At 57.4% G+C, this 21,233-nt stretch overlaps 1 protein-coding gene across 1 annotated transcript in view; it reads right to left on the bottom strand.

Annotated features, from left to right (window-relative positions):
• Window positions 1–2,592: 2,592 nt before the first annotated feature.
• MYL3 (myosin light chain 3) overlaps window positions 2,593–21,233 on the bottom strand; it is a 24,563-nt gene continuing 5,922 nt past the window's right edge. The window contains exons 2-9 of the mRNA XM_025376180.1: window positions 11,176–11,392; window positions 8,001–8,146; window positions 5,703–5,730; window positions 5,419–5,568; window positions 4,204–4,377; window positions 3,107–3,184; window positions 2,954–2,995; window positions 2,593–2,824 (exon numbers count right to left, since the gene is read on the bottom strand). Coding sequence (XP_025231965.1) covers window positions 2,967–2,995; window positions 3,107–3,184; window positions 4,204–4,377; window positions 5,419–5,568; window positions 5,703–5,730; window positions 8,001–8,146; window positions 11,176–11,317 — 747 coding nt within the window. The 5' untranslated portion in view covers window positions 11,318–11,392 and the 3' untranslated portion in view covers window positions 2,593–2,824; window positions 2,954–2,966. The remainder of the gene's footprint in view (window positions 2,825–2,953; window positions 2,996–3,106; window positions 3,185–4,203; window positions 4,378–5,418; window positions 5,569–5,702; window positions 5,731–8,000; window positions 8,147–11,175; window positions 11,393–21,233) is intronic.

The following is a 21,233-nucleotide window of genomic DNA, read 5'->3' as shown; positions in this document are numbered from 1 at the left end:
TATGTGACTGATTTATTTCACTTAGCGTAATGTCCTCAAGGTTCACCCACACTGTTGCATGTGTCCGCATGGCCTTGCTTTGTCAGGCTGAGTGACACTCCCTTGTGGATAGACCGCATTTGCTTACCCATTCGCCCTCCACGACACCTGGGTTGCTTCCACCTTTTAGCTACTGCAAATAGTGCTGCTGTGAACGTGGGTGTGCAAATATCTGTTCAAACCCTGCTTTCAAGTAGTTTAGGTACTTGCCCAGAAGTAGAATTGCTGGTCATCTGGTCATTCTATTTTGTGGGAAACTGCTATAGTGTTTTCCACAGTGGCTGCACCATTTTACTTTCAAATTTCAACAGTGCACAAGGGTTCTAATTTCTCCACATCTTCAACAACACTTGTTATTTTCTGTTGTTTTGTAACAGCCATCCTAATGGGTGTGAGGCAGTATCTCATTGCGGTTTTAATTTGCATTTATCTAATGATTAGTGATGTTCAGCATCTTTTCATGTGCTTATTGGCTATATCTGTATATCCTTTGGTTTTTTGTTCTGTTTTGTTTTGTTTTGTTGAGATGGAGTCTTGCTCTGTTGCCCAGGCTGGAGTGCAGTGGTGCAATCTCAGGTCACTGCAACTTCCGCCTCCCAGGCTCAAATGATTCTTTGGCCTCAGCCTCCCAAGTGGCTGGGATTACAGGCATCTGCCAGCATGCTGGGCTAATTTCTTGTATTTTTGTAGAGACAGGGTTTCACCATGTCGGTCAGGCTGGTCTTGAACTCCTGACCTCATGTGATTTCTCCCAGCCTCCCAAAGTGCTGGGATTACAGGCGTGAGCCACCACAGCAGGCCTGTATATCCTCTTTAGAGAAATGTATACATACAAGTAATTTGCCTATTTTTTAACTGGGTTGTTTGGGGGGTGATTGTTGAGTTATAGAAGTTCTTTATGTATTCTAAATATTATCTTCTCTCCATTAAATCTTTGCTCAACTATTTCCTGCTCAGATAATCCTTGACCTCATTATTTAACATGTCACCCACCTCCCGGCTTACACACACACACATGCATGCACACACCACAGCCCTCCCTGCTTTCAGTCCTTCTCTGCCTTTAGCACCATTCGACACTCCACTGTCAGAATTTGTCTGGTTTGTGTGAGTTCTACAAGGGCAGAGGTTTCCACTGCCTTCTCCACTGCAGTGTTCCCAGCACCTAGAACACAGCCTGGCACACAGTCGGTGCTCAGTAAATGCTGAGAGCATGAAAGGAGGACGCAACAGGCTCCTGCGACACACTCACCCCTCACATGCACTCTCTCCCACATTGCCGGCAACTCCCATCCACACACACTCTCACACACACTCAGGACTCCCCACACCACACAGCCCCTTGGGCAGTCAGATCCACACCGGCCCTCCAAGTCGCTCTCACCCCACCACATCCCCCCTGCCACGCAGACACGCGCATCCACATGAGGTCACGAAAAGGCTCCCTCTGGAGCTGCCCTGACTCCTGGGTCCTCCTGGCCTGCAAGATGTTTCCCATCCAGTGTGGCCCACTCCCCACTCAAAGCCTTTGATCTCCCCTACATTTCTATATCTGGGGCCCCCAGCCTCTCTGCAGGGCTTTGCTCTCCCTTCACATCAAGCCTGCACGAATCATCTCCTCCAGGAAGCCTCTGCTCTCTATCTCATCAGCATCCAGGACCCAGGGGAGGGACCCTGGCCCCAGAGCAGGGGGTGGAATGGGGCAGGGCTCTGCAGGTGTGTGCACCTCTCTCCACCACGCAGGGATTGCATGCTGTCTTCTGCTGAGGAGCCCGGGGCTATCCCCACAAAGCCTCCACCTCTGACCTAGAGCCACACTGCTGACAGAGTGGCTCAGTTTCCCCATTGGAGTCAGGGCAAGGGGTAAGGCCCCTTCAGTTCTGACAGCCTGGGGACAAAGTTAGCTCCTGCCCTGTCACCCATTCCCAATGTCACTCAGGCAAGGCCATTCCCTGTGCTGGACCTCAGCTTTCCCACCCATGACAGGGTGGCTCTGGGCCAATGCCCTATGGTCACCCAGTTGGTGGACATGCAGTGAGACGGCTCAGACAGTGCTCTCAGGCTCCCAGCAGCCCACATCCCTGTTAGTGGCCCCAGCATGGCTGCCTCCTACAGAAGGCTGGGTGGGGGGCAAGCACAACAGAGAAGCACTCGGCCTCCTCCAGCTCAGCGTCCATAGGCCACAGAATTCACAGAGGCAAGCCAAGGGCCACAGAGAGGAAAGAAGGAGAGAGGGAAAGAAGGAGGAAAGGGAAGAGGGGAAGGAGAAATATGGGACAAAGAGGGAAAGGAAAGAAGGAAGGAGGGGAGGGAGGGAGGAAAGAAGGGAGGAAGGAAAAAAGGGGGAAGGAAGAAGGAACAGAGGAAAGGGAGAAAGGAAGGAAGAAGGGGAGGAAGAGGAGGAAAATGGGAGGGAATGTAGGAAAGAAGGAAGGAAGAAAGGGAGGGAGGTGGGTAGGAAGGGAGGGAAGGAGAAAGACAGAAGAAAAAGGAGGAGAGGGAGGGAAGGAGAGAGGGGAAAAAAAAGAGGGAGGAAGGGAAGGAAGTCAGAAAGGAAGGCCGGCAAGAAGGCATTTATTCATGAGGCCCATGGGGTGGGGACGGAGCTGCCTGCCGTCACAGGTAAGCACAGCCTGAGAGGGGCCAGAGATGGCAGCCACGCAGAGAGGTCCGAGGGTTTGTGCAGGGTCTTGATACGCTCCCCTCCTTCCCCCGACTCCAGGCCGCTGGTGTCAGCATCACACATGGGAGATGAGACGTCCCTGCACAGCCTTCCCTGGGCTTCCTGAGAGCAAAGGCAGTGCAGATTACAGAGGAGGAGGGAGATGGAGGCAGCAGGATGTCAAGTGAGCACTGCAGCTGGTGGAGTGTGGGGAGGTGGCAGCAGCGGGTTCAGGAGGGAGTGGGTGCCTACCTGGGCAGGAAGTTTAGCTGGCCATGATGTGCTTCACGAATGCTGGAAAGAAGAGGAGAGTGAGTGGCAGGGATGCAACACGGGGCAGCCATGGCTGGAAGCCTGGGTCCCAGCACTCCCCTCCCGGAAGATCCCTGCCCCTGCTGAGCCCACCTTCGTAGTTGATGCAGCCGTTGGAGTCCTCTTGCCCAGCCATCAACTTCTCCACTTCGTCTTCTGTCAGCCTCTCACCTGCAGGAGCGGGAGGCTGAGTCAGCACTGTGCGTGCAGAGGCATGATGGGGTGGGGGCACCCACTGAATCCCTCTAGACAGTGGTTCAGCCTCTCCAGTATTCCCACAGCCAGCACCGTTCACAAGACCTTGGCCATCACCCCATTTCTGAGGCCAGGAGAATCAATGACAAGTTAAAAAGAGGCCTGGGGTGCAGCATGTGCTGTCCTCTGTCCCACTAGGCTGAGAGGGGGTCCCTCCACCAGGAGGAAGCCAGGCCTCCCTAGAAGCAGTCCCTTGGGGCAGCCCCTTGAAGCTAGAGGAACGGCCCATGCGGTGGAGTTGGGGACCTTGGGAGAGGGTGATGGAGGGGGCCAAGAGACCACCCGCTGCTCCCCAAGTCTGGCATTCTCCTGCCTCCGTACTTCTGTGTGCTGTGCTGGTCCCCCTTCAAAGTGCCAGCCGCAGCTCCCCCTAATTACCCCCACCTCTAGACACACACACACACACACACAGAGAGAGAGAGAGAGGAGAGAGAGAGACCAGCACAGAGCTGAAACAGTAGGCACTCAAATGTTTGCTGCAAGAAAAAATCACTTTGAAGAGGGACCCCCTACTGCAGGCAGCTGATGGTGGGGGCACAAGTGGGAGGTACACAAGTCTCCACAGAGGTCAGAATCCCCAGGGGGCAGGCACTCGACCTGCTTGACCACTTAGGGCTGTGGCCCTGGAATTTGACCTTGGAGTAATGACCACCCGGACAATGGCCTGGAGTCGTGGGAAGGAAGGGAGCATATCAAGACGGCTCCTTCCTGCCCTGCTCTGTCCCCAGAGCTGATGTCATCCCCCTTCTGTGAGCTGCACCAGCATGCTTGCTTTATTCCCCTCCCAAGTAACAGTTCTGTTGTCTGCTGTTGAGGCTCCCTAACTATGTAACTCTCTCCATTTCACCAGTGGGTCACAGGCCTGGGGGGCAACAGAGTGGTTTCTCCCAGGATGCCCCTGGAAGGAGGGGGGTAGGGGAGGAGGCTGCCCTCACCCAGCGTGGCCAACACGTGGCGAAGCTCAGCACCCATGACAGTGCCATTGCCCTCCTTGTCGAAGACCCGTAGCCCCTCCACGAAGTCCTCATAGGTGCCCGTGTCCTTGTTTTTGGAAATGTGCTGGAGCATGGGCAGGAAAGTTTCAAAGTCCATCATCTTGGTATTGAGTTCTGCAGAAAAATGGTCCCAGGTTCCAGGGTCTAAGGCTGGGGTGGGCACACCCCTCCCCCGTGCCTGGTAATGAGGAGCTATCCCCACCGCCCCCACAGTTCTACAACAGTCTACACCAGTTCTCACAGCAGTCTACTCCAGTGTGCCATTTAAAAGCAAGCTACCACAACAAGGCACTTTATAGTCTACTGAGCAATGCACTGTTTCCATAACCCTTTGCTATTCACAAAGGGAGTCTGCTGCCCTGAGCCACCACGGAGGGCTCTGTCCAGAACCCCTTGCCTACTTTTGGGAAACAGTCCTCCCTTCATGGCATTTTCTTATAGACCTCACCCTCCACCACCTGTGATTGGGTGAGGAGCAGCTAGGCCAATCAGAGACCTTCCCTGGGACTTTTAAACCCTTGGTGGGTGCTTGGGCCTCACTCCCTTTTTTTTTTTTAAAGCTTTAAACTTTTATTCATTTGTGTATTTATTCATTTATTTATTTATTTATTTTTAGACACAAGGTCTTCTTGTTCTGTCATCCAGACTGGAGTACAGTGGAGTGCAGTGAGTATAGTTCACTGCAACCTCAAATTCCTCAGCTCACGAGATCCTCCTGGCTCAGCTTCCTAAGTAGCTGGGACCACAGGTGCATGCCACCATGCCAAGCTAAATTTTTAATTTTTGTAGAGATGGAATTTCACTATGTTACCCAGGCTGGTCTCAAACTCCTGGCCTCAAGTGATCCTTCCAAAGCACTGGGATAACAGCATCCCACTGCCCACTGCTGTCACTGCCTGACCTTCTCACTCCTCCGTAGGTGTCAGCACCTACCACCAGGAGGCCTGGCAGATCAGCATGGAGCCAGATGCTCCAGCAAACCATTACCGCATGTCTCCTGGTCAGCATGGCCCTGTGACTGGCCTCGGTGTCCTCACTGGGACAACAGGAGGATGTCGGGAAAGATTCTCATGCTATCCCGCAGGATGGATGGCAGCCCACCCAGACAGTCTCCCTGGGACTGACACTATGGGGGCTCTTGGGCAGGTGCACTACCTTCCTGTTTTGGCTTCCCCAGGACACGGAGCACCTCCGCCTGTGTGGGGTTCTGGCCCAGCGCCCGCAGGACATCCCCACACTGCCCGTAGGTGATCTTCATCTCACACTTGGGTGTGCGGTCGAACAGCATGAAGGCTTCCTTGAACTCTGCCAGGAGAGGGCAGTGAGCCACAGACACTCCCAGGCTCAGCCTACCCCACTCCCCACACCCCTGGCAGGACCCTCAGACCAGGGAACCCCAGCCCAATCCTGCAACCCCTGGACTCAAGACCCCTGCTCACCTTCAATCTGCTCAGGTGTGAACTCGATCTGAAAAGAGACCCCAAAGACTCAGATGCCCGGCTTAAAAGGTGGGACCACACCTCCTCCTGGGCACTCCGTGGCCAGCCCAGAATGTCAACTGTCTCAGCCTGTCCCATTCCAGCATCCCAGCCTGCACCCCCAGGACCTCCTGCAGTCCACCTTGACGCTCTCCTGCCTCCTTGACCCCTCCACCTGTCCAGCCAGAAGGCCTTGAGTCTGTGTGCACCCAGCCCCTGATTCTCGGTGGAATCAGGGGTAGCAGTGAGGAGGGAGGCCGCATGCCCAAGGTCTCAGGCCAGTGGGGGCCTTACCTGATGCTCCTGGTTCTGGACAGATGTGCCTTAAGACGCAAGCCCCAGTCAGGCTGGCTTTGCTTGGGGCCTGGTGGGCAGGACTGTCAGCAAAAGTGATATGGGAAGGCCCAGGGTGGCAGGAGAAATAAGGGCAATGGTATAGGCTGAGGGCTCGTGGCAGCATCAGGGGTGAGCACAAGTGTGCATGTGTGTGTGTGAGCATGTGTCTATATACGTCTGCCTTCACAGAGACCCCTGAGCCCTCAAGACCGGGCAATCACTCACCAGCCCCACCTATACCTATTTCTCACACACCCTGTCTGTAGGCCCCTGGGAAGCTCCTGCACCCCAGGACAGCACAGGGCCGGGGCAGTGCTGCTGAGTGTTTGCTGAAGTCACATTGGGGCCACCTTGATTGACGTCAATCAAGAGGCCTCCAGGGATCCAGTGTCCCCCTCCTCACCGGATACCAGGTCTATTTTTATCACTGCAGTCACTTGCCCCAAGGTCAAGGTCACACGAGGGAAAGGAGCTTGGGGGAGGGGCATGACTGACGTCTCTCTCATGGCTGCTGCCTCGGGGACCCACCAACGTCCACAGTGCATGCCGGCACAGAGGGACACCCTGTTCAGGGCCACCCTACTATGTCTGTCCCTCCTGGCTTCCGGCTCGACCAGAAGAACAGGTTGGGAAGAAGAGGTTGTCATTCCTGGCTCCCTGAGCGCTCTCTCTACCAGGAAGCCTCCTGAGATTAGGATATCTGGGCTCCTGGGAAAGGTTCCCTGCCCTTTACTTGCCACCCGGGGAAGGGGGAAGAGGGCCCATGAGGGGTCTCATTGTCCCTACCTCTCAGAAGGGTGTCTGTGCCAACCTCAGACCTGGCGAGAAAGGACAATGCCACCACGGGCCATGGCTGTGGTCAGAGCCTCACCACGAGGCCTGCAGAATGCAAGCCTGAGACCTGGGGTGACCAACTCCAGGTGCATATACTCTGAATGGTTCCCAGCAGCCCTGCAAGAGGGGACTTGCTGTTCTGTTTCACAGCTGAGGAAACCACACCTCAGAGCACTGAAGAACTTGGCAACTAAAATGGAGCAGAGTTGGAATTTGAACCCTTGCCTCGAAGGACATGGTAGGTGTCTCTGGGAAGGGCTCATGAACAGGAGGCAAGACTTCACCGATGGAATATAGGTCTTGCTGGGCATGTGGGGATGGGGAGGGTTCCACAGGGCTCCTGAGGAGGCAGCCAGGGCAGCAGTGGTCCCAGCCAAGAACAGGGAGCAGGCAGGACACAGGGTACGTGCTGCTATGCAGATGCCACAGGTGGGAGTCATGGCTCCCTCCAAGTTTAGACTCTGAGAAAGACTTCCCAGCTGGGGAAGGGCTCCTGGGGCCACTGGTCATACCACCATGACCAGCTTCCTGCACAGCTTTCAGAATGTCCCCAGTCAGCTGATGCTTCAAGTTCCCTACCTAAAAGCTGAGGCCCGGAAGTGCTGTACCAGCTTTGGGCTCGGTGACTTGAGCGAGACCCAGCCTGGACAGGGGCCCTGCTTCTTACTCCCCATCTCATCCACCCTGGGAGCGTGTATGGACTTGGGACCCTCAGCTGAAGAAGGAAAATCCCTGCCTGGCTCCCACTGGCTCCGGGATTCCCCAAGGATGAGAAGTCCAGGGAGAAGGGCAAGGGAGAACCCATTTCCAAAACCACTGAAAAGACAGTCCAGACTCAAACCCCAGTCAAGACCCCACCCTTAGTTCTCAGCAGCACCAGGGGAGTCCTGCAGAACGTCTGACCACCATCCCTCCTGCTGCAGCCTTTCTGATGCCTGAAGCAGGCAGGGCTTGTCTGACCTCTGCACAGAAGCTTCCAGCGTCAGCTCAGTGCTCACTTCCAGAGCCTGACCTGCCTCTTGCTAGGTCCACTCTGGGATCCACTCACTTGCCTTGCTCCTACTGCCACCAACCAGCTCCCATACCCACCTTGATCTTGGAAGCATCAAACTCGACCTCCTTAGGGCGCTCAGGTTCAGGGGGAGGTGCGGGAGCGGGAGCTGGAGCTGGAGCTGCCTTGGCGGCCGCCTTGGCATCATCCTTCTTGGGCTCTGGCTTTTTGGGGGCCATTGGGGCTGTAAGTATAGAGAGGGATGTGGAAAGAAGAATGCAGAAAGCAGGGTAGGTGAGCCGCCTCGCTCAGGCCTTTATCCTGCCCAGATACTTCATGACCCCAGCCCCACCCCTGCAGTGCACAATAGGGACAGGGCCATAAAAGGATATGGCTAGGCTCAGGGGCTATTTTGGGGCCTGGGGAGGGCATTGTTCGGGCTCAGGAATGGGTAGGGGAGGAGGGATCTCCATTCCTCCCAATCACCTGTTGGGAAGGGGGAGGGAGAAAGGGGGACAAAGGCCACTGCTTAACACACACATACACACATACACACACACTCTTCTGCAAACCCGCACATACCTACACAGGGCCCTGCTGCCCCTCCGCAGGTCCGTAAGATGAAGAGGTGAAGAAGGGTGGACCAAGTACACACTATGTGTTGTTTTGGGACCAGAAGGACTGGGATGACCTAAGGGCACCTCTGAACTTTAGCTCTCATCTGTGCATCAAAGTCCCCTGTACCTGTGTCTGTGTCTATGACCATGTCCGCGTGGGGGAAGGCGGAGGTCAGCATGTGTCTGTGTGTGTTGTCTCTGTGTCTGTGTCTGGTGTCTGTGTGTCTGTGGGTCTCTGTGTGTCTATGTTTGTTGGTGAGGGGTCTGTGTACACCTGTGTGTGCTGTCTGGGTGCCTCCATGGTGGGGGACTCTGTGTGTGCCTATGTGTGCTCCATATCTGTGTCTATGTAAGAGATGGCCCAGGTGTCTGCATTTGTCTCTGTGGGTCTGGGTCTTTATGTGTGTGTGTGTCTGTATATCTATGTGAGTGTGTCTGCGGGTGTTGCTTCTGTGTGTTTATGTCTGGGTGTTTACATGTGTCTGTATGTGAGTATCTGGTCATGGCAGGCAGCTGCAGCCCTGGCTATGGGTCCAAGGGTCTCCAGGAACGCCCCACAAAGGGCAAGAGAAAGGATGCTGCTCCTTGTAGGGCAGTCGCCCCAGGCCAGTTCAGCAGCCTCCCTCTTCAGCCCCTGCTGGCCCAGAGACCAGTGTCTCAGCTTTCACCCCTGGATTCCTCCTTTCCCTCTCTACAGCCCCCAGGGACGCACATTTCCCTACACACCCCAGGCCTGGCTCCCCACTGCACCCTCTGCCCAGAGTGCCCTCGCCCCGTCTGCCTGACACATTCAAGGCTCGGCTCTACTGGCCCTCTTCCAGAAAGCTCTCTCCAGTGCTGTTCCACTGCCCCATGTTGCCCTCTGCCGACCCTTTTGGCAAGGGCTCTGAGAGGGTCTGCCTCTCTGAGGAACCGCAAGCTGCCGAGCAGGGTCTGCCCCGGTGCAAGGACGCTCACCCCCATTCCTACCACTCGGTGCCCACCTCCAGTGCCCATCCTGCAGTGCCAGGCCCTCAGGGTCCATCCCAAGGCCCAGCCTTCAGCAGATGACAGTGACAGAGTGCAGCCTGACGGGACTGCCACTTGGGGAGGTGGGAAGGCTGAAGTGGCACAAGGCTTTTCCCGCACGGGGACGCCAACAGTGGGGACATCTTGCAAACACATTGGGCTCTGTTCCTTGCCCAGCATCTGCGCCTGGGGGATGGGAAGGAGGCGCTCCTGGTTATTTTTAAGTGCCTGGAGCCTTTGATAGAAACTTCAGAGGCAGTGCCCCCACCCCCAGGGATTTCCCTGGTGTGGCGAGGGGCTAAGCCTGAGGCTGAGAGGGTGCCGTGGGGCCCAGGGCCTCTACCTGGTGCGCCCTGCTGTCTTCCTACTGGGCCCAGTCCCTCTCATCCTGTCACTCCGCCTCACAGGGAGGGACAGCAGTCCAGGACTGGGGCTGGTCCGCTCCTGACTGGAACACATTCTGCCTCTCATCTGGAGGGCAGAACACCCACATCTGGAAATCTGACAACATCCGGGGCTGGCGGGGGGAGTGCGGGGGGGCAAGTTTTTCACTTTTCTTCCAGATGTTTGGCAACAGTATTGAGAAAGAAACGGGTGGGGGGAGGGTCAGTAGAGACGAGCCAGAAATACCACAAGGGGAGAAGACAGCCAGAGGGACATGCAGAGGGGCCCCGGGGAGGTCCCACCACCCAGGCCTGCCGACCCTCAGGACAACGGGCTCTGGAAGTCACACAGGAACCCCAGCCACCCACAGACACCACCACCAAGACCCATTTTCTTGCGTTCATCATGAGGGAAGCAGAGGGTCAGAGCAGAGGACATACACAGGGCCCCCTCTCCCATCTCATTTCTTTCATCCTCACACAATTGCCATCCCTTGGAAACCACCCAGCATCGGCCCAAAAGGGGGTAAGCCAGTGACAAGAGCGTCCTGAGCCTCAGCGTCCAGTTCTGTGATCCAGGATGGGCAGGCTCATGCAGCCAGCCAGAGCCACATAGTGCCACCTTTCTCCACCTGTGCATGGCAGGGTCAAGGCAGTGGCTTGGGCCCCTTCTGTCACACACAGTGCAAACGTGGTCCTGCAGCAGGGACAGGGTGCACAGAGCCATCCTCACTCCCTCATCGGGACCCAGATGAAAGCTAGGGCCAGGATGGTGACCACCTGAGCTCTGATTCTGGGCATGCCCCTGCTGGCTTGGGAGCAACAGTGCCCCAGGGCTCACCCACAGGCCCACCCTCAGACCTATAACAACTGCCCAGTCCCCAGTAGGGACTCTTCAGGACCAGCCAGAGCCCTCCCAGGCACACCGAGGCCAGGAGCAAGGCAGGGGGTGAACAGGAGGCAGGAAGGTGGGCAGAGAGTTGAGGGTGGAGGGAGGAAGGGTGGGCAGCAGTGGGCAGCAAGAACAGGCCACACCATGCCTGGCACTCCCCTCTCTCTCCCACATCCCAACCTGAGCTTTGTGCCCTTCAGGAGTCAGCCTAGCAGGCAGGATCTGGGCAGGGCCTCGGGGGCCTGGAGAGCCGGGGCCGGGGGTCTGGGTCCTACCGCTTCAGCTCCCAAAACTCTGATGTCTAAGCTGCAGCCCAGTGTGCTGCAGGCTGGCACACACCATGTCCCAGAGCCCTCTCAGGCAGCCACCTTACCTCTCCCTCCCCCTAGCCAAGAGGAATGTGGGAAAGATGTGGGCCCTGACTTCTGAGGAGTCTGTGGACTAAGACACAAAAGCCCGACCACGCCAGCCAACCGACCATGCCAAGCTCTTGTTACCTGGCGTCTTCCGTGCATCTGCCTTCCTATGAATGTTAGCCATCACAGGAGGGAGGAATGTTCTGTTCTTCCACAGCTACATTTTCGCAGGATCTGGTACACCATAGGCATTCAATAAATGCTGGATGAACAAATGTTCCAAATATCTCAGTTTACCCACCTCTCCCAGAGGTACTGGAACCCCTTGCTAAACCCTGTCCTGGAGTGGGCCCGGAGAGATGGGGAGATTTGCCAACTGACTGACAGGAGCTCTGGCGGTGCAGAGGGCACTCTGGGACACTAGTGCGGCCAGTAGCTGCCTCCAAGCCCACCCACCACTTTCCCATGCCCACCGCAATTCAGGCGGGCTCTTCACAGCCTAAAGAGGTGAGGTGGACCCCTGTGGTACAGGCAATGACTGGACCACGACCAGCCAGCAGGGGGCGCAGAAGGGATGGGAACCGACCTTTGGTTCCTGAACTCAAACCCCAGAACCCAGGATCTCAACCCAGACCCCAGATCAGGAACCCAGAACCCCAAGCTCAGACCCCAGACTCAGGTCTCACAATTTGAGTGCCAAACTTAGAACCCAGAATCCAGATTCCAGGACCAGACCCGACTGTGGAGACCTAGACCAAGATCCTGGCACCCAAACCCTGATTGAAGACTCCAAGACCCAGGATGGCAAACCCAGACCTTCAACCCAGACTCCAGACCCCGGACCCCAGACACAGGACCCATGATTCTAAACCCAGACCCCAGATCCGGGACTCAAGCCCCAGGACTCTAAACCCAGACTTCCAGGACTGCAAACCCAAACCCCAGACCCAGGACCCAGGACAGGGGCTGACGGGTTTCCAGATCCGCGTGGCCCTGTGTGGACAAGGCCAGTGGGAAGGGGCACAAGGGGGTCACACTCTTGGCAACAGCAGGGGTAACTGCTTGGCAGATCTCCCTGGTAGCGTTCAGAAGGGCATGAAGAATGTCCATCATCCTGTCAGAGCCAATTTGGGGAGCTCAGACTATGGTTGCCACGTGGAGGGTGGGCAGAAGGAGGTAAGGGCCAGCTGTCCCCTGGGCCCAAGAGCCAGAGGCAGGGAAACAGGGTCGGGCTCCCCACGTGCCCTTGTCCCCTGGGCCGCAGGCTCCGCAGGCAGCCCTGGCCCGCCCTGGCCTGCCGGTCCCGCCCCTCCTGGCCCACAGCCTCTGGGCTGGGACGCAGGCCCACACTTCCCGGAGGAGTCGAGAACACGGCCTGGGCCAGACCCAGAGCCTTAGAAGTAGGTCAAATGTTGCCGCGCAGCAGGTCCTGGGGACCCTGTCCTGGTGTGGGCAGGCCCGTGGGCTGTAGCTCACTTACCAGGGCCCACTTGTGTGTCCACAGAGATGTGAACCCACCGCTACACGCTGGACACCCACGAACACAGACCCCACGCGGGGCCCCTAGGTCCCTGTCCAGCTGCACAGATGGGGAGACCGTGGCCCCAAGGAGGCAAGGGCTACCCAGCAACTCTGACTAGAGGTGGCACGAGGCAGGCACAAGGACCAGGAGAAGGAGATAAATTTCTACGCCATCCCATGGCCCTGGAGCCTCAGATGAAAGTCCGACTCCTAGCAGGATTTCCCAGCAAGGCCGCTCTGCCACTAACAGGATGGAGCCCACCTCCCAGAGGCACAGCCCCCGGCCTTGAGAGATGGAAAAGAGTACCCAAGGGGGAGGCAGTAGACTCCCTATGCTCCTGTGACCCGGGCTGGTCCCTGCTCCTCTTGGCCTCAGTTTCCCCACCTGTACCATGGCCATGGGTGTGGCAATGTGATTCCAGGTTCAGAGGACAGTCTCTGCCCCTGAGTCCCAGCCCATCCTCACTACCCCCACACCACACACAGACAACTCTGTCCTCGAGCAGGCCAAACACAACCCTCAGGCCCCTCCCTCTGCCCACTGTGCTGACGGGGACCAGATGCTCCAACCTTGTGGTTCTAGGGGTGGGGGTGGCAGGGCTCAGCGGGCTGGCAGGCAAACCCTGGTTTTGGCCCAGGGACCTATAATCAGCTCCTGCCCCTCTGATCCCGGCCCAGGACTGACGCTTAGGGCTGTGGTGTCCTGGCCGGCTGTGGCCACGGCCGCTATATTTGGGAGCCCAATTCAGCATGAGGGAGGGGTGGGCAGGCAGAAGCCTCTAGGGACCCAAGCCTCATGAGGGACAGGATGGGGACAGCATTGGCCAGGCTTGGTCCATTCTGGAAGAAAGGCATGGCTCTGACTTTTCAGGGGCCTGGACTGGGGGACCTCAGCCCCACTCTCAGCAGCTAGTCTCAGGAGGCAGATTGAAAATGTGTCTGGAGATACTGCACCCCTGTTTAGTTCAAAGAGTGAGCATCAGTTGGGTCTGTGCATTCTGGATGCATGAGATGGAGTCTCGGGATGCCAAGGGGTCGTGGGAGCTCTGGAAGGGTGAGGTTTGGGGTCCCGGGGTCTGGGATAGGAGGAGGGGTTGCCAATGTGCTAATCAAAGGAGCTGAGAAAACAAAGGCTTGGGGCTTGGGTCGGGAGGAATGGAGCAAGGTGCAGCCCTGAGCCCCAGCTCCCCCGCTCTGCCTGCTGGTCCAGCTTCCGGACAGGGGCCTGGCCCCTCCCCACAGCATGGCCTGTGGCCTCCCTGAACTGCCTTGGACATTCCCTGCCACTGGGCCAAACCCTGTACTCTCCCACCAGCAGCTTCCCAAAGAGCAAATATTTATTGTCCTTGGAAGAAAAAAAAAGACTCCCCTTTTAGGATCGGGGTCTGGGAGCTGCTATTGAGGTTTGCAGGGGCTCAGCAGCGGCCTGAAATGACCAGAAACCCCACCTAGACGGACTGAGGAAGAAAGGAGGGTGCGCCATGAGCCGGCCTTGGAGGAGACCGCCAAGGCTGCCCTGGGTGCTGGGCTGGGGCTCTGCCCAGCGCTGCACCCTGGGCCACACTCCTCCCTCCCCTTGCCTCCATTTCCCCAAGGCTTCCCCAGAATAGGTCTGAGGACCTGCAGACACTGCCACATGAGGTGTGAACATGTGTGGCTGGACAGGTGTGGATAGTCTATGTGCGTGTAACCATGGACAAGAGGATGAGGCCACATGTGCGATTCTGTGGGAGTGTGTCATCTTGCGTGCTTCCATGTGTCACCATGGGCACGAGGCTGTGACTCTGCGTGGGCATGAGCGTGTCTGCGTGCTCCTGGCTCTGTGTGCGTGTCTGTCTGTGAGCCTGTTCATCTGTTGGCATGGGTGGGGAAGGGGCATGTGGACACAACCTCTGTTGAATGGCCAATTCAGTCAAAAATGCAAGTAAATTTAGCAGGGGAAAAAAAACCCGTCAGTCAGACGAGGAGTCTGAATTGAGTGGTTGTTTGAGTGGATGGACCGACTGTCTCAGGCAAACAGTTCATGCTGGCTGGGAGGAGGAAGCAGCTCCCCTGGGCCATCACAGAGAAACTGGAGACAGGGACCCTTGGCTATGGCAGAGGTGAGACACAGAGACTGAGACAGAGATGGGAGGATGGAGAGAGACAGAGAAAGAGAGAGATGAGGCAGTCAGAAACAGCGGGGAGAGAGGGTTGGTGGGAGGGTCAGGGACAAATGTTGCCCCAGGGAAGGGTGTAGCTTCCTGGAGCCTGCAGACACGCACGAATGCACACCATCCTGTCACCCCTCACCTCGGCTCCCAACCAGTGTAACCCAAATTCATTCCCACCTCTCACCCATCCTCAAGCAGCTCCAAGTGGACAAGGAGTGGGCACCAGACCAGGATGCAAGGACAGAGGGTGGGCATGGGCACCTGGACAGAGGGACAGGATGACAGATGAAGAAGGCAGTGCCTGGGACAGGGATGACAGTGATGGAGGTGAAGACAGGAGGGTGACAAGGAGGCCACAGTGGTGGTGACAGTGAAGAGGGAGTGCTGGCTGGGAGGGCCTCCCTGCTCCCTTGCAGACCCCACCTAGCCATGGTGGCCCCCTACACCCAGGGCTCTCCCCACTGTGGCCCCTCCCGGAACCAGCTGTGGCCTTGCCTCCAGTGGCCATACAGAAATTCTCTGTGGCCCGGGGTGTGGATGCTGCATTAAAAACGGCCCAAGCTCCCAGCCAGGAATAGTTAGGGTCAACTCTGGTACCTGCCTGTGTGAGTATTTATACATCCACCCTCCCAGTGTGGTTATGTCTGAAACACACACACTATCCCCAGGCAGGCTAACCCACCCCTGACGTGTGTCTGTCTGGAGATACCCACGGGACCCTAGACACTCCCTACTCTACCTACTCCACCTTTGCCTAGTCCCTTTCCACCAGTACTGGGACAGCAGGAATCACACTGAAATGTGTGTGTGCACACGTAGCTTCCTGGAGCCTGCAGATATGCACTCAGGAACCCTAGCCCAAGGGAGCTTGGGCCAAGAGCAGACACGCTGTACCACACACCTTTACCACATATCCTCATGCTTCATAGAAACCTTTGCATGCATGTTCACACGCCTGTGCACACATGTCCACACTTCTTTGTACACAGGCTTTCGCACACATGTATACACACATTCACATGCCTTTGCGTACACATCCATGCACTATCCCACATACACCTAATGCACCACATATTTTAGCTCACAGGTATAGAAAGAACATGCAAGTATAATTTCCAGGCAGAAATGAGCACTGGGAAGGAGGAGCAGGGCTGGAGGCAGCCAAAATCAGGGAATCCTACCAGGCCTGCCTGGCACGGTAGTGTCCACATCTGTTTGTGTGTGAATGTGTGCATCCGGACATTTGGGACCTTTCCACTGCCTCCTCCCACCCCATCCCACCCTGTTCACAGAAGGGGAAACAGAGGCCCAAGCAGAGTAGCTGAGCGGGGAGGTCAGCGTCCTGGTTTGGGGCTTTGGAGCTTCAGCATCTGTGTTGTTCTTGGCACATCCGGGCCAGATAAGGACGGGGTCAGAGCTTGGCTCTCGTGGGAAAGGACTCTCTGGAAGGCTCCCGACCCATTCCTTTCCCAGATCTTGGACCTCAGTGTAAGCAGAGGGAAGACAAAAGGGAAGGACAGATGGTTGGGAGACAGGCAAGCTCCCATCAGGTCAGCCTTGAGGGCTGTGGGGAGACCACAGCAGGTTCAGAGACTCACAGGTACCCAGGAATGTGTAGTAACCCCCTCAGACCAGCACAGGAACCCCCAAATGCAGAGCCTAGAGCAGACGGGTAAGGGTAAGGCCAGGAGCCCAGCTCTCTGCAGCATCTGGCCTTGGAGCCCTCTGCTCCAGGGAGCCTCATGCGGTTTTAGAGCCAGGGCTGAGGTAAATGCCTCTGTGCCCCAGAGGTCTGGAGCTGGGTTGGATGAGAAACTGTTCTGGGGAGATAGTGGAATGTTAGGAGACACTGGAGCATCATCTTCCCATCCAAAGCAGATGAGGGTACAGGTCCTGGGATTGGGTTTGTGTTGGCTGGGAACTCAGTTCTGGTGCTGGCCCCATCACTGACTCCTGTGGAACCTCTTTCCCTGTGGAGACCTCAGTGTTCACACCTGCACAGTGGGGCAGGAGTTTCCTAAAGGTGGGCTCAGCAGGTGCACGGTCCTCCCAAGGCAGTCAGGGTGCAGCATCCCTGGACCTGAGTCTCCTCCTTCCCCACTGCCTCAGCCTGTGCCCCTGGCCAGGTCTCAGTGAGGGGCAGAGGGCTGGAGCTTGAAGCCAAGACAACAGGGGAACAATTGGCTGGAATTCTGCATAAACACAGGGGCTCATCCAAGGCTGCAGATGAGCCGGGAGGGGCTGGGGAGTTCCTGTGCCCCCAGGGAGCCCTGCCTGACAGTGAGCCCATCCATCCAAAGAGGGGCCCTGCCTTCGGGAGTCCTGGTCTGAGAGCATAAGCAGCAGGACAGCCTCTGTGGGGGATTTAGCAGGGGATGCTATAGGGCCCCGAGACCCCTCCCTCAGCCCACCCCCAACCAGCATGCTCACGGCCCCGGCCCCACCTAGAATCATTGGAGATACAGCTCCCAGGGGCAGGAAAACAAGAAGAAACCATCATCGACTGCGGCTACCAGGAGCCGCCACCACCTCTCAGGCCCCTCCTCGCCTGACCTTGGGGTCCAGAGAGAGGACATGCCAGTCTCCCCACTCCCACGGTCTCACAGCAGCAGCTGCAGGGACAGCCAGGCTAGTCTGGGATGGGGGCCGAGGGTGGGTCCTCTCTGCCAATGCCAGGTTCAGCTGCTGTCTCAGGGTTAGGCTCCAGCTCAACCCCTGGGGCTGCTCCCTGGCTTTCTGAGAAGCTGCCGTCAGGCGGATTCCATCTCATAAGGTTCCTTGGAGGAAAATGTTCCAACAATGAAGGGATCTGTCTCTGATCCTGGGACCTGCTCATGAGGAAACTGAGCCACCCCATGGCAACTGAGAGACAAACAGGTAAGGGAGCAGGGTGTTTGGAGTCCACAGCTTTGGCCAATAGGTGTGCCCTCCCCGAGAGATGGAGGCTTCTCAGCAGAGCCACAGAGACAACCCAGCCCCGTCCTCAAGGGCTCACCATCTGTTGGGACAGAAGCAGCAGCCTATCATGCTGTGCTAAATTTTCTAGTCAAACCAGGAGATCTGAGGTCTCACTCTGCTGGGAGTTGAAGGGTGCAGATCCAGGAAGGGTTCAGAGAGGAGGGGGCCTTTGGAGGCCAAACAAGAGCCACCCAGGCAGAGAAGGGAAGGACAAGTCAGACAGCAAGAAGTGTAGGGGCAGAGGCCAAGAGCTCATGGAGGGTTCAGGGAATGGGAACACAGGGCAGTGGGGCTAGGCAGGGAGTTGGGTCCCCCAAACTCTCAAGTCTCTGCATCTCCCAGCTGAGCCCGACACACAGTAAGGTGCATGCAGGGGCCATGGAAGGCAGGGCTGAGCTTGCAGAACACGTCATTGTTCCTCCTCCTCCTCCTCCTCATCCTCCTCTGTTTGCAAGGTCATCACTTCCTTGCCCCACTCCACCTCCAAGGAGCCCTGTGTGGTTATGCTTGATTGGGAAAATGGATGTGGAGCCGCTGAGGTGGAGGGCGGAGCCGCTGAGGTGGAGGGCGGGGGTGGTCACTCTTCCATCTTGAACCCAACTCTGCTCATGGGGCCAGGAGTGGCTTCCGTAGCCAGCTGTGCTGAGACAGGGTGCTACTGTGAGGACAGGATGTACTGGATGGCCCTGAGTTCAGTGCTCCAGTCCCTTGCCTCCACAGCCCCTACACCAGCTCAGGGAAGGAATGCAGCAGGACTGCAGGAAGCCTAGACCACTGGCCTCCCCAAAAAGGTCATGACTAGTCTGGGAGGCAGAGAGGCCCCAGAGATAGAGCAGAGGTCAGGGCAGGCAGGAGCTGGCGTGTGACTTTGTGCAGAGGCCTGACCTCGCTGGGCCAGACTGGCTGCCAGTGTCCCCTCCAGCTTGAGGGAGGCATCTGAGTTACGCCTAGCCACCTCCCGTTACGCCCAGCACCTCCTCCACACTGATGACCCACCTGTGCCCAGTGAGAGCCCTTCTGCCTCTTCCAAAGAGGCTCACCTCAGAGGGCACGGGTGTGTGAAGGCCTGGAGACTTGCTCTGGATAAGGGGGGTGACCTTTGGCACGCCATTGCCCCTCTCTGGATGTCGCTTTCCCATACACGGTTTTATAAACTTCCCCAAGTGCTTCCCCTCTCCGGCCAGTTCAGCCAATGTCCACGGTGCCTCTGGGCCAGGCTCGGTGCAGCCTCCAGGATGGCCGGGGGGAGACACACCCCTGATTCCAGCCCTAGAGACGTTCCCAGTGTCCGCCAGCTCATTGCCTTGCCCCAGACAGTGTCCCCTGAGGCATTTAGAGTGAGAGGAAACTGAGGCCCAGAGATTTGGCCCCGCACGACCAAGGACCACCCACATAGAGGGTTCCTCCAGGCCTAACAGGGCAGGAGTGTCAGGACTAGGGGTTCTCCAACCGAAGTCTCCCGGCCACAGCCCCCGGCAAGGACCCAGTGTCTGAGCTAACCCCCTCCCCACCACCTCCTCCTTCCTGGCCCCCACCTCCCTTCAAACCGCAGGGCCCAGCCGGCCTCTGGAACGCGTGCCCAGGACCTCGGTGATATTTTGAGTTTAAGAAAACTTTGCAGTCGGCAGGAGCTCTTAAAGGTTATAAATAGCAGCAGCGGGAGCCCATGCCGGGAGAGGCGGAAACACGTGTCAAACACGCCTGGGAGGGGGTATTCCGAGGCACAGACACCCCCACACATACACACTAGGGACGCACTAGGCTTCTGGGGATTTTACAACCACTGGAGCGGGAAGTCACACTCCACCCAGAAGGCGTCTGGGGAACAGGACCCCCTTTGGCCCTCCAACCAGTGTCCCCAGTGGCTGGCCAGGTTGCCTGGGCATGTGGGAGCACTGTTGAAAGGGGATCTGGTGGGGAGGCCTTTCTCCTACCCCACTCCCTGCCACCATGCCATCAGGAATCTCCCTCAGAGCTGCCCTTGGGAACAGCAGGGCTAGGGGTGGATTTGGAGAGAGTCCACTGTAACCCCCGTCTGTGGCAGGGAGAACTGAAGACCTGGGTGGGGACAGAATGGTTTCCAGGTCATGGGAAAGCTAGAGAAGGTTTGGACCCCCAAGCCACAGTTCTTCCCATCGAACACTGCTGCTGCCTCTCTTCCATTTCCAGGGACCTCGGGACGATGCTCTAACTCCCCCAAAGAAAGCACAGAGATGGGCACAAAGATGACAACACACAACACTGAGGGACGCGGACCCGAGGCCTCATCCCCCAGCATCCAATCCCAGTGCTTCCCCTTCCAGTGAAGACCTCCTGCTGAACAGATGAGGAACAGACCAGAGACTTGCCCTACTCCAGGGAGATGCACGCCCACGCCCACGCCCGCCCTGCCAGGCAGTGGACTGTCAACAACCCAAGGCCAGGTATACGGTCTCAGCAGGGACATCAGCTCTGGTTTGGGCACAGCAGTCTCAGCCTTGCCTTGAGGGTCATGTGATTTGACGACATGCCCTCCGGAGCCTAGTCTGAGGAGACACCCTTCTGGGGCCTGATCTAAGAGAAATCAGTTTTGACGACCCCATGGCCATGGAAGGAACCCTTCAACCTCCACCGTCTCCCTGGATTTCCCAACTGCTCCACAATGTGCATGGAGCAAGAACTGTTACTCCACTGCAAATACCTGGAAACTCAGGCATGTCTCAGGCTCCCACCCACCACCCCACTCACGCCTCACTCATGCCCCACCTGCTGCCCATGGCCCCCAGCAGGTCTGGGGGGCGGCAGCCAGCCTTGGCATCCAGGCGTTCTGAACCTCAGGGAGCCCCAAAGGGTTTATGGGGCTCCCAATGAATGGGAGCCTGTTGAGCTCGGAGGGGGCCGGGCCCGAGTAAACATGGCTGGGTCTGAGCTGCCATTCTCCCCCTGCCTCTTCCCCAGGACCCAGGACCAAAATACAACTTCCTGTCCCCGGAGCTGAGGGCCAGACTTGCCCCCCAGAGCCCTGGGCTGGGGCCCACAGGAGGAACACAAACTGGCAGGCCCAAGGCTCGAGGGGAGAAAGGCCTTCAGGTTTTCAGATTCCCAGGTCTACTTGCATCCAAGACTCAAGTGCTTGGGCACTTTACAGATCCCCTTTGAGCCTGAAACTGCCCAACTGTTAACAACAGATCAGGAAACTGAGGCCATGAGGAGGAAGGGGTCTGGCTCAGGTCTCCACACATCAGAGCAGAACAGGCCTCAGCCTCCTGCTTCCCTGGCCAGGGAGGACGGGGCCTGTGGGCAGAGCAGGGCAGTGCATGTGGACTCAGGGGAAGGAGAGGCTCTGGCGGTCGAGAGCCAGGGCAACAGGGAGGCTTGACAGAGCACAGGGGAGCTCTCCCTCCTTTGGGCACAACTGCCCACTGACTTCCGCTGGTGTGGTCACAGAATGGCCTACGAGTCCC

Source organism: Theropithecus gelada, chromosome 2, assembly GCF_003255815.1.
Source record: "Theropithecus gelada isolate Dixy chromosome 2, Tgel_1.0, whole genome shotgun sequence".
In the NCBI taxonomy this organism is placed as follows: domain Eukaryota; kingdom Metazoa; phylum Chordata; class Mammalia; order Primates; family Cercopithecidae; genus Theropithecus; species Theropithecus gelada.
This window is presented reverse-complemented; position numbering and strand designations above follow the sequence as displayed.